The sequence below is a fragment of the Branchiostoma lanceolatum genome, chromosome 1, assembly GCF_035083965.1.
Source record: "Branchiostoma lanceolatum isolate klBraLanc5 chromosome 1, klBraLanc5.hap2, whole genome shotgun sequence".
In the NCBI taxonomy this organism is placed as follows: Eukaryota; Metazoa; Chordata; class Leptocardii; order Amphioxiformes; family Branchiostomatidae; genus Branchiostoma; species Branchiostoma lanceolatum.
In genome coordinates this window covers 31,292,399-31,305,839 of record NC_089722.1, presented here as the reverse complement: position 1 = coordinate 31,305,839, position 13,441 = coordinate 31,292,399, and the positions used below count along the sequence as shown (strand labels likewise).

Here is a 13,441-nt window from a genome sequence, read left to right as displayed (position 1 = left end):
GGGAGCCAGCTAGTTTCATAATGCTAACACCATCATACAAATCGTATCATATACAGACACGGGTGTACGTGCTTGGTGATATATTGTTTCTATACAAGTAGATATGTTAGTATTCTAATTGAGATGTGATTATGCTCGTTACAACCTTATTTCCATAATCAATGAGACACGATAAAACAAGAAATTTACAAAATTAAAGCTCTAAATCTCTCACGGAGGTTTGAGGTCTCCGAACTCTAGTTTCAAGAGCGGTCGGGCGCCATTAGAACACGTTGCTGTAAACGCAGAAATGCGAACTTAAAACCAACGCGACCATTTTTGTCCAATACTGTAGCAGTATGTGACTATAGCACTGCCGCGAAGTCAAAACCACAGTGAACACTCCATTTTCCCCTTAGCGCGAAATAAAAACCACGCGAACTTAAATGCATTTACAGTATTACTATGTATCAAGGCAGAACTTGGCGTACAGAAACCATTAGAAGTACGTCATGACCAGGGGATTCCCCATTGCTACGTGAAAGTGAAAGGAAACAAGTGACCCAAAATGAGGAACACTTCCTTCCATAACAAGGTCTCTGTAATCACAGGAAGGAAAGAGACATATCACGAATTAACTACTACAGTAGGATGTCATCAATTGTTTTCGGACATCCTTTTGACAAGACTTGGTTCAAGATAAAGGCGAGGGAGCCAGCTTATGTGCACACGGCTAAAAATCCCATGCAAATCGTATCATATAGACAGGGGCGTTCTTGGTGATATATTCTTTCTATGAATATGTGTGCTATTTTATTCTAATGGCAGATTGTGATTATCCCATGTCCTGGTCACAGATACGTACAGCTGTTTACATCAACTTAAGAGTCATGAACAACATCGCAGTTAATCCCCCGACGATGCAATACCTTGAATATAAATAATAATGAAACCTTTCCTACCTTCGGATGTGAGATTGTTACGTCCGGATCTTCCTGCACGTTCTTATTATTCTTCCTGCGTATTTTTTTCCGCGCCTTCCTTGTACCGTCAGCATCGTCATATCCTTCCGCTCCTTCCCCTTTTGTTGAATTCTCAGTTATTATCCCATCTTCTTCTTCTTCAATCTTTACCGCTACCTCCCCTTCTTCCCTCCTTGTGCCGCAGCTTTCGGAGTGACGTCCGTCCCCAAGAAGGGGCGTTTTCTCTTCCTCGCTGTCTTCATGCATCGTTGTAGTTCCTCTAGGACTTTTACTTTCTCTCTGGTCGCAACCTGTCCTGAATGGTGGCGCTCTCTGACTGTAACAGTCCTGACTCGATGACGACGTATTCATTTGAATATGAGCTTTTGGTTTCGATCTAAAGGCCGTTGACCTTGGACTGCCTTTCAGACGAAAGCTCACGTTACCTTTACATTATGTACGCGTACTACAATGCTGTTGTCAGTGTTGATGTTTATCTTGCGTATATATACAAGAATATGACCTTTTAGTTTCGATCTGTAGGCCGTTGACCTTGGACTGCGTCATAGTGTTTACATTGTGCTAAGTTTCAGACGAAATCTCACGTTACCTTTACAGATTGTACTAATATTATTGATCTGGCGGGAACGACTGTGAAATTTATTTATCAACATTACGTCGATGGAGGTTAGACATCAAGGTATGGTAAGATTCGCAATATAACAGTTACAAATCTATCCAGTTGCTCGAGGAACTGATATTTTGCGTATCTATGGTGATCTTTAAGTTTCGATCTGTAGGTCGTTGACCTTAAACTGAGCATTACTAATGCCATTAGTATTAGTCACATTTCGAAACCGTGGCCCGACCGGGCTGTTTGCGGAAACGAAAAAGAAACGTGTTTATTGATAAATATGCACAAATTATATGATAACTATCTTGTGTTTCTTTTTCGTTTTGTGTGCTTTGTTGTCTTTTATATCATACTTTTCGTTTCCGCAAACTGCCAGGCCAGGCCCCCGTTTGGACATTTGATCATAGCTGCATAAGAAAGGCCTTGGATCTCCCAGAAGTTGGGAGGAAAAATCGGTGAATTCATCTATTTTCGCGTGGATCTGATACTTTATCTTATGCTTTCCACCCAAACTTCTTTTTGTGCACCTAAATTTTTAGGTTAGGTGCACCAAATTGAATGCACCTATTCTCAAAATGAACGCCAACTTACAACTCGTCTCATCACATCTATTCCATTTTGTGACATGGTTGTTTACTGTCACTCTGACGTACATGACTACCGGGAACTCCCCGGACATTTGTAGCCTCCATAGCAGGCCCCTCGGGTGGTGTTGCCTTCTTACCCTCTTAAAGATCTGTTCAAAGAGAGATGTGCTGATACGTAATATCTATTACCACTAAGGCACGCTTCAACCTTTCTGGTACACAGACCGTCATTTCCGTGTACTGTTATCACATCCAATTCCTATATCCACCTTCATTGGTTCTTTGTACTTCATTCTAACAGTGAGACCAAATCATCCGTGCACTGACTATAATGTAACTTATATAAACTACGCACAAAAAGTTTGTAAACTTTACTTTGGTTGATCATATTTCCGTTGTTTCTACATCAATTTCAATGCATTATATATCGTTGGAAAGCCTGTGTAATTTCCTTTCCTATGATACCCAACTCATTATGATTGCAATCTCCTGGAGCGAGTACAAGGCCTGCTTACGCGAGTGGGTTGTAGAAAAAAAAGGTGCCCAAATTTCCATGCTAGTGTCAAACACTCAGCGCAGCGCCAAACCCATTTGTGGTGGTGTTGTCCATATCGTGAATGGAACAGTGTGTTGAGGAATGTTATGTTCACAGCTACAGATACGAGTAGATTTATTTAGACTGTTGCTTTTAATTGGATGGGTAAATGAAAGTGTGGACAACGAGGAGAACCCTAGGCCTACGCTGACTGTTGCACGGATAGACTGACTGTTTTGTTGGAGTCAGTGTCATAGTGTGGGGCAGTACAACGGTAACTGCCAGAGGAAAAGCCAGGCTAATCATCCTAAGCAACCTCGATGTGTCAAGACATAGAGACACCTTTCTCACTGATCCAGTCACATGTCCAAGATCCTTACCTCTGCAATATGTAAGATCTGCAAGATGATGGTGCACGTCGATACAGAATGAAAGTCATTTCAGACCACCTCCAGGATGCAGGAATACAGAGGATAGAATGGCCCTCCTGCAGCCCAGATCTCGACACAATTGAACACAGTCTCAGACTCTGTGATCACTGATCAGCTTGGGCGAGCTGTGCATGCAAGAATGATCAACAGAACAACACTGGTCGGCCTGCGACGACTCCTTGTGAAAGAATAGCCAAGGGCCGCGTAACAAAACTGGTGACAAGCATGAGGAGGATGTGCCGGGCTGTGGTGACAGTGCATGGCTTGTGTACTCAGTATTAAGCCACCTTCATCATAACTGAGGCTCCTTTACGCATGCATTTTTTTTGTTTGGATGAAGACTATCCTTGGCTTTCATATTAATGTGTTTTGTTGATTTAAGTTTCCTATTACCCTCGTACACAAGCCACTTGCTACCAGCAGAAGAAGAAGAAAAAATACTGAATTGAGCGTTTGACATTAGTAGAGTAATCTGGGCACTTTTTTATGTGACCTGCTCGCATAAGTAGGTTTGGTACTCGTTGCATTAATTTACAACCATATTAAGAGTCATTGCATGAGAAAACCAGGCAGAGGTGGGAAGATGGGGGTCGGCCAAATCGGCTCATACTTTGTATGTGTGACAGGTATGTTGAACTATGAACAGCCATATAATTAAAACCCTCCAGCTATTTTTCGTTATGGCGTTCTGGGACCCCCCTCCGAGACCCTCAAAAATCCAACAATTTATGGCTGAAAATTACTGAAATTGCAATGGCTACCCTGACAATTCTGATTAAGATATGATTATAAATTTTATATTTCCATATAGCATGGGTTCCCTAGTTTTACCTACTAAAAGTTAAAGGTGAAGCATTGAAGTTATGAGGGTGAACTAGGGGGTTACCAGAACCAATGAAAGCAGAATTTTCATCTCTTTGAATTTTAGTCATTTTCAAGGGGCATTATCTGCCCTGGGCAGTGGCTTTGGAGAATGGTTTTACTGTTGCTGGAGAGAGGAACATCTACTGATTCAAAAACAAGCGTCGTTTAATTGGGATACATATAACGCGAGCCGTGAATAGGGGCTCTTTATGGGGATTTTTTGGGTTTGGGGCTATAATAAATCAGGTTGTGACGTCTCACTACGGGGTAAGTTATGGCAATTTTTTCTGCCGCTGGGTGAAAACCATGCAGAATTGTCATAAAATGCTAGCACAAATCAGAAATGTTCATTTGGGCTCTACATGGGGGATATGAGGATACTTAAAAAGAAAATTAAGCTTGTTTTGCACATTTTACAGTTGCTCTCTAAGAATTAGTTAGTTTCACACTAAATAATCATATGCATATTCATTTCTTAAATGTAACATAATGAAAAAAGGCTATGTATGGGGGTTATCAGAACTCCACATTATCATTGGTACACACCCGTGCAAATGGGTGCAGAACTACATATACTTTATATGGAAAATAAAGAAATTAGACTATAACAAATGTCAAGAACAATTTTAGATTTTAGCTAAAAATATATACTTCTGGTGGCCAATCAGGATCAGAACAGGTTCAACAAACTGCAGTTCACAGATTATAAAACTTTCAATGTGTTCTCAAAAACGTAGCCCATTTCTGTAGCATGTAATGTAATTTTCATTCCCAGGGTTACACAAACCATATCAAAATGTTGATACTACATGTATCTACAAAATGCATGCAATTCTTAAAATCATTCCAGAGGACCATTGAAACAGACATACGCGTTGAACAGATGAATATCATTATACAAAAATTGAAGTTCAAGATCATGCACATCAACTTGTTCTTCACTCAGTCTGACTCTCAAGAAGGTGATTAAGGAGGATGTTGGTTTACAGGATGATGATCTTTATTCTGCCATGCTTCAAATGGACTTGTAAAGGAACTTGTGTCACCTCACAGAGGATGAAATGAATGTAATAATACAAAATACAACTGTTGCCATCATCTATCGTTTGTGAGAAACGAACATCTGCAAACGCGCCAAATGTGAAAGGCTGAATGCCTTGAAGCTGATAGGAGTGACGCATCGCAATTTCCACGTACTTGCCACTTGTCACTAATACGACCAGTATACGGCCGCGGGAAAGCCTCCTACATCTGCGCACCTGCACATTTTGGGCTGTTTCTATGGACTTTTCTTTGTTATGAAGCATTGACTTTTAGAAATGCACTATCATCTGTATTACGGCAATAATACATACAAAGAATTTCAGTGATGCCCTTAACTTTTTTCAATCTTTGAGATTTCACATTACATTCCCATAACATTGTCAACATTGACAACCTCTAACCGCCTGCAGCAAATGCATGTTTTGGTGTTGTTGTTTTTTTTTAAAATTAAATGCTGTTAGTTTTGATACTGTATTGGTTAAACAATATTCAAAACTATTCCAATTGTAGCATAGTATACATAACCACTTAGTTCCCAAGTACCTGGCTTTCCTGCTAGCCAATAGCCAGGTGCCTTGTATTGCATGAATTGTGTGGATTGTGTCATTTTAGATTTTTTAGATGGGTAAAAGAGATTGAAATTACTAGTTACAGTCATTGGCTGAGTTCTTCGAGAATGCTTGATACCAAATATATAATGTTCTTTGAAATGGAACAATTGCAACTAAAATGTACAATCTGTTGATTTCATTATGATTCATGTACTGTCCCAAACTTATAAGTATATATATATATATATATAGTTTAAAACTATTCCCAGATATTTGTTACAGTGACTGTCTTGTTTCTTGATTTTCCATATAGCTGCGGGTACCCTTGATATCACATATATGGGTCCTGATAACCCCCATCCATAGCCTTTTCACTATTGACCTCTTTATAATTGCACATACTTTTTAGTAAGTAATTTACTGATTAACGTCTTAAAAAGCAACTGTAAAATGTGCAAAACAAGCTTCATTTACTTTTTAAGTATCCTCATATCCCCCATGTAGAGCCCAAATGAACATTTCTGATTTGTGCTAGCATTTTATGACAATTCTGCATGGTTTTTACCCAGCGGCAGAAAAAAATGCCATAACTTACCCCATAGTGAGACGTCACAACCTGATTTATTATAGCCCCAAACCCGAAAAATCCCCATAAAGAGCCCCCATTCACGGCTCGCGTTATATGTATCCCAATTAAACGACGCTTGTTTTTGCATCAGTAGATGTTCCTCTCTCCAGCAACAGTAAAACCATTCTCTAAAGCCACTGCCCAGGGCAGATAATGCCCCTTGAAAATGACTAAAATTCAAAGAGATGAAAATTCTGCTTTCATTGGTTCTGGTAACCCCCTAGTACACCCTCATGACTTCAATGCTTCACCTTCAACTTTTGGTAGGTAAAACTAGGGAACCCATGCTATATGGAAATATAAAATTTATAATCATATCTTAATCAGAATTGTCAGGGTAGCCATTGCAATTTCAGTAATTTTCAGCCATAAATTGTTGGATTTTTGAGGGTCTCCTAGGGGGGTCCCAGAACGCCATAACGAAAAATAGCTGGAGGGTTTTAATTATATGGCTGTTCATAGTTCAACATACCTATCACACATACAAAGTATGAGCCGATTTGGCCGACCCCCATCTTCCCACCTCTGCCTGGTTTTGCCTGGTTTTCTCGTGCAATGACTCTTAAGTTTGGTATCATAGGAAAGAAAATTACACAAGCTTTGTAACGATACATAAATCATTAAAATTGATCAAGAAACAAGGGAGATATGATCGACCAAAGTTAAGTTTCCAAACTTTTTGTGCGTAGTTTAGTTATGTTGAGCCCAACATACTGTTGGGCGCAACATATTGTTTTCTTACGGTTTCTTTCTCCTGTCAAATCTTGTAATCGACTCAGCTCGGTCGTCCCTGGACCAACTGAGCTGAAATTTGGTATACAGGTAGAGTGGGTAAATACCCTGGGAGTTTTTTTAAATCTTTTTGATAAATGTCTTTAAAACGATTTTATTGAGGTTTTTCTGACCAAAAACGTACATTTTGGCCTCCTGTGTTCTGGAAATACATCCAAATGACCTGAAATTTGCTAAGGGGGTACATAGAACAAATATTAAAAGAACTCCATTCGCACTTTCGGTATACACCACTTCAAAAAACGATTTTGGAGGGTGTTTTTGGGGAGAAGATCGCCAATTTTTCTCCTATGACCATATATGGTGTTGCCATATATGGTCACATCTTTATTCATATGGCCAGGTGCGAGCGTAAACAACACGACCTAAAGGTCAGTGACCCCAAGACCCACGTGGACCTGACCTGTGATTTGTGCGCGTAATTATTGAGCGGGGGACATTGGGAGGGAGATGAGAAAATATTCTGTATTTGCTATCGCAAATGTTGCCTTTCTAGTGTTAATGTTGTGTCCTAATGAAGTTACGTGCAATTGAGAAGGTTCAAAATCTACGCCTTTTCTGGTGGTGTTTTTCAACATAAATCTATTGCTCTACATTCCTCTCTGTGTGTACATACAATCATACATATATACAGCAATAACCTTTTTTTTCATTTACACCAAGAGTACGCTCATATCCCTACAATTGGTTGTGTATCCTTTCTTTAGCAACGTTTTTTAATGGTGGTATATGTCAGTGTTACAGTACAGGTCACGAAATACACACCAGAAATTTGCGGTACGTTTAGCAGAAATTTGTGAAACCTTTGCAAAACCTGAGTTGGTTCGAGGAACTGTTCGCTGCGTAATGAACAATTGTCTGGACTCTCGGATTGCGGAAATTCTTCCGCAGTAGAAATCCAGATCTTCAGCAAGATTTCACTTGTTTACATTCTTGTCCATTCTTGTATGAGGGGGACATTTTTTTAACATTCAATTTTGGGCTTGGTTGACTATCAAAAAGGCCCAGTTTCGTTTGGTGGAGGTGTTTTTTAATGGTCCAGTATGGATATGGGCGCCTGGAAGAGCCCATCCATGCATAGGGTTTCAAATTGGGAGAGATCCATGTCTGACTGGTCTTCAATTCAATTATCTATTCAAATACCAACATTGCAGACATATGACAAACGTAAGCCTCGATACCACAGGCGCGTTTTGCATGAGAAGGGAAATGGGCGAAACATGTTGCATTTGCTCCTGCAAATGTTGCCTTTCTAGTTTTATTTATCTTATTACTAATAATTGTAGGTCTAAATGTAGGATAGATAAGCCAGGTAGCATCGTCGTTTCATAGCTGTTGCCATACGTTGTACGATTGCCGAGCTATATAAAATCCATTCATTAATCAACAAAAGCAAGCATCCATTTGTACCACCGGTGACACTTTTTTTTTTGCTTTGGCGCGATTTAATACTGCAGGCACCTTGTAGTAGGAAGCAAAAGTCTACGGCGGCAAAAGTAGGGCGGCAGCGGAAGTAGGGTGGCAGCGGAAGTAGAAAGGCTATCAGAAACGGTTCAATAAAGCAGACTGGGCCTGATAAAACACCCCTAAGCCGACCCCTAGAGACTGGGACCAGGCTACGGGGAGACTGGCCTTCCTCCTTTTCTCACCTCCAAACTTCAGTACGCAGGAACTTCCCGGACTCGTCGTACATGTAGACAGATCGCGTGAACCAGTCCGACACAAATTTGTTCCCTTCCCCGTCCACTTTGATGCAATCCGGGACTCTCATGCCAGGATGACCGAACTTCCTCACCAGAGAGCCGTCTGGACGGAAGACCTGTATCTCACCGCGGTCTCCACTGGGCTCGGTCACCAAGATGTGGTTGTTGCGCGTATCAACTACGATCCCACGAACGTAAAGCGCCGGCTCTGGGAGTTTAATCTTTTCCGTGGCTCTCCCCTCCTTGCTGTATTGTACGATGTAATCAGCGGATTCCCCTTCTCCCACGACCCACAGGGTACCGTTTGCATCCATAGAGACATCATGGGGCGTCAGTTTATTAGCCTTCTCGTCTGTACCTGGTACGACTGTCCGGAAGTCGCGGAGGTAAACCCCCTTTGTGTTGTGGACTTGGACTCGACTGTTGCCTTTATCAACCACGAATATCTCGTTGCTAGGCGACATCACGACGCACACACCGCAGACTGGGCTCCGAAAGTTGCCAACTTCTGATCCCGATTGCGACCCACCGTAAGGGATCGTCTCCTTCTTTTCTCCTGCTAGTGTCGCTACGTCTGTCTTCTTGATCTGTGCCGACCAGCCACCAGGCGGCTTCTCCCCCGTGTACTCTGTCACGCGGGATGCCACCTGCTTGGCGGCTTTTTCTGCGTATTCTTGAGCCTGCTGCAACTTTTCTTCAAGAACTATGATCGTCTCAAGGGCTTCCTTTGACCTGTTCTCTTCGATGTTGAGCTTGGAGCGCGTGGTCATGAGCGTGTTGGAATCCTCCTCTGTCTTCGTGAGGAGGTTCTGGATGCGCTGTCCCATCTCCTGTTCTCTGAGCTTCTCCTTCTCTGCAAGAGCCTGGACCAGGATGAAGGAGAAGCCCTGGTACTCCAGACTCTCGGCAATCTGCAGATGGAGGGGCAGGGCGTCCGAGAACAGGTTCAGGGCTGACAGGCGGGTCCAGTTCTTAGGCGCCCTCTGTTGCGTCATCCGAGTACTGCATCCTACCTCGATGTCATCTGCAGGGAGTTGTCTCTTGACATCTACAGTGCATGTGAAAGACATTAGAACTTACAGAGTGATGGAAGTTCCAGCCTAATTTCAAATGAAAAAAAGCAGGTCATCTGTTTAATGATATATCATTGTCTCCAGTTAGTGGCTGTATTCACCGCTGAAATATCATATATGATAACACTCTTTTTGTCATGTTGATATTTTACAATCAAAAAAGGATGCAAGAATGAGATGAGACAAACAAACTTCAGATGGACAGATTGAACGCACCAAACAACAGCGCCGCCTGTGACTGTGTGACCTCTATGGGTGGTTCCGCATCGATCTGCAGTGACTTGACGCCCATGTACACAAGCCTTGGGTCGGAGTGCTCCGCCATGAGCCTCAGCACCGCTGTGTTGCCCCGCGGTATGGAGAAGTGCACCAAGATGCTCCTGACTCTTCTGTAACCTCTGAACATGACCTGTGCCCTTCTGGTGCGACACAGCGACGCAAGGTTGTTTTTAAGATGATCTAGGGTTTCCTGGATCATACGTACTGGTCCGTGTACGATAACGTAGATGTTGGACATTATAGTTCCTGCAAAATAAATGCAGATGAAATCTACCATGATACTTTATGGTAACCGTGCTAGGGGTCACTCAAACCATTATCTGGGGGTGGGGGGTGATTAAACCATTTGAACCAGAACAACAAGACACCACAAGTGGTTTCTAGCAGGAAAACATGTGATAATGTCGAATTCTTAACATTTACGTGATTTATCTTATAAATCTAGACTGAGGTCGTAACTTTTGCAGGTTTCCGTAATTTAGGTCTATCTACATTTTCCTGAGTTAGCAATTTCTTTCACTCACCCTCACGGGCCTCGGTATTTTCACTCCCGTCGCTTGTTCCTGGTTGGAGGTCTGGGTTCTCCGGAATGTCTCGATCTGGTGGCTGGAAGGGCCTAAGAACGTCTCTGATCAGGTCCCGTCGCCCCATTCTCTCCAAGATCTCTTCAACAAAGTCCAAGTTCTCCTGGTCTATTTTGTCCAGTTCTATCAGCTTGTGGAAAACGTCAACAGCCCGTGTATGTTGCGCTAACTGGCCTTTCGGGATCAGGTGCATACAATACAACTTCACATTTGCTGTTTCCTTTTCTGTGAGGGCTTCGGATATACCGAGTAAAGCGTCAATAAAATCAAAATGGCGCTTGTCAGCATCTGTTACCCTTTCTTGGACCGGACCTGCCATCCTGAAACAAAAGGTGACAAGTCAAGGAAGATCCTATCGGCTCCGCTCCTGTGGCGCCGCCAAAAATATAGGTTTTAGACAGCGGTCTTTGGTTGAGACATTAATTGCATGTATACCGATTGCTAGCACTGACATACACACAGTAATTGATACAAACAGTATCTCATACTTTGGTATAGTCATGGAGGCTCAATGGAAACTCTTTTTAAAGAGCCGAGTAGGCTTTAGTCAACGGTGCAAACAATGGCTGAGTTCACACCGAACGATCAGCTTTCCAAAGTCAAGTGGTTTGTTTAAAACAACACTGTTTAGCAAGTCGCATGGCACGCGCCGAGAAGCTATGCAACTCATAGATCATCTCAGACCGCTACCAGTAACTTTAAGATCCTGGATTAAACAAAGAAGTACCATGAACGAATCGGAATGTACAACGAGTTGGTATGATATATAGTGGATTGCCTAAAATGGCGGGCAAGTTTACAAGTCACCTGTCGTCTCCCTTAGCCTCAGGCTAGTACATATAGTGAAGCGTGTCTTGAGTACTCACCTTTTTGAAGGAGTTGATTACTCAAGGCAGACTTCTTTTGTCGCCACAACTTCGGCCTGGTTTTCGAACTTGGCGATGAAAAAAAACACTACTGAATTCTGTTACCTGTTAGGCACCAGTAGTAGCAAGGAGGTTGGTAGCAGTATTTTTTACCTGCTGACCGCATAACGCCGTATACATCCGCAAACGCCGCAAATAGTTCGGTGCAAGCAAGTCCCAGTTGGAGACTTTGGTTATTAACATATTAGGCCACGCTAGTTGCAGACATCTGCAGTTTACAACCAAGCATTTATGCGCCAATAAATGATACAAAATACTAAGTAAATATTTTGATTAAAACGTAAGTTTACTTTCACTTTCTTCCATCCGTACGCGTCTGTACCCTCATGGTCTGTCGCAAAGTGTAAACACCGTCCCGTATCAGGTGTATGGGCACGCGCACAAGCCCGCGTGCACTGGGACCTTTCCGGGTGAAGGCTAGACATGTAGATGTGGGCGATTGTTGACTGAAACACAAATCGACCTTGTTATTCCAGAACATTGCAACGATTGGTTGACTTAATTCTGCAAAATATTTCACTTTATTTCTTTATTAGGAACCTTATTCGTAGCGATTGAGATCAATGATATATCTCTGCAGAGCCAAAACAGCCCTAACACTGTCTTTCCAAATTTTAGTTACGGCACAAAATATGTGCGGCCTTTCTACAAGGGATCAACGCCACTTCCCGATCCACGTACGTCGATGACGTCACAAAGAGGACATTCAGAACAGGATTGTTGAATTATACTTCAGTTTGCCATATGACCACCACCGAAGAAAACCATCCTCAGCCGTTACACCAGGGGATTTGAATCGTGCCCATGTGCCAGTATGGTATCTATGTGGTCAATGATGATGAGCCGGATGCTGTCACCCTTTAAGCTGGCGAAGCATCTCAAGACACTAGCCGGGGTGATACGGGGAAGGCTCTGCTGCTGTAAAAAGAAGAAGAAACGGGTGTCGAAGAAGGGAAAATCGTCCAATCAGACAAAAACTTCAGGTAAGGAAACGAAGGAATTACAGAATAGACGAGAAACTTTGTAATCTGGAGTACTGGGGTTCCATAATTCGCTGTGTAAAAGTTGGAGCCGATTCGTGAGTTACGTCTCCAAGGATTGTTTGGAACTAAAATTATTTCTCCATTTCAGAGGGGCCCCCCGGTGAGAAAAAGAAGCGAAGCAAGGCAGACCGTTTGCGAGACGCCAAGAAACGTGCCAAGAAACGTTTGAAGTGAAATTTAAAGATTTAACGGGTCGCTATCGGAGCTACAGTCAACAATATTCCACCCGACAACATTCCCTGTTCATACTGATTATGCCAGCAATCGCAATGCTCGATTCGGTATGTTAACGGTTGGGCGAAAAACAATGGATGTTGTATAACCTATTCCATGTCGTTGTTTTATTTCCTCTTAATCCTCCATGGCATTGGTTTTGGTACTGGAACAATATGAACAAGAGTGCACACAAATACACGGGCTACCGAAAATACAGCCTTCTTGGCAAAGTAGAACAATCAAGCAAGAAATCAAAGATCACCAACCATCGGGAAATATTTCCCGTTTTGTGAAGTTCTTGTTTCATTCATTACTGTGAATATATCGCTGATTCTGCATTTTCCCCACTGGCTAACATAACCATAAGGTATATAGCAGGAAATTGAAGACAGGAAATGAGATAACGTATTCTGGGACCTTTGACCTAACTTCCTGTCAGTGCCTATAAACACCTGGAACCAGTGTGTGTGTGGGGGGGGGGGGGGGGGGGTGCATTGTGACCTCCAATTTTACCTTCACTTCCTGCCAGTCTGCAGCGAAACCATTTTCCCCATCACTTTCTGCCACTCTATTGTATGCAGATAACTACGGACACATACATGCACCTCCA

The 13,441-nt window shown here is 42.4% G+C and overlaps 1 protein-coding gene and 2 long non-coding RNA genes across 3 annotated transcripts in view; 1 reads left to right on the top strand and 2 right to left on the bottom strand.

The window, feature by feature from the left end:
* LOC136448898 (uncharacterized) overlaps positions 1 to 13,441 on the bottom strand; it is a 136,448-nt gene that overhangs the window by 62,412 nt on the left and 60,595 nt on the right. The window lies entirely within an intron of this gene.
* On the bottom strand, positions 8,407 to 11,756 carry LOC136448692 (uncharacterized). Its single transcript, XM_066448335.1, has 4 exons — positions 11,513 to 11,756; positions 10,587 to 10,966; positions 10,000 to 10,308; positions 8,407 to 9,758 (listed from the first exon to the last, which is right to left on the bottom strand). The coding sequence occupies exons 2-4, from the start codon at positions 10,963 to 10,965 to the stop codon at positions 8,653 to 8,655; spliced, it is 1,794 nt and encodes a 597-aa protein (XP_066304432.1). The 5' UTR covers position 10,966; positions 11,513 to 11,756; the 3' UTR covers positions 8,407 to 8,652.
* LOC136448710 (uncharacterized) lies at positions 11,799 to 12,941 on the top strand. The gene is made up of 2 exons (XR_010757915.1): positions 11,799 to 12,555; positions 12,704 to 12,941. It is a non-coding gene; the product is annotated as an uncharacterized lncRNA (long non-coding RNA).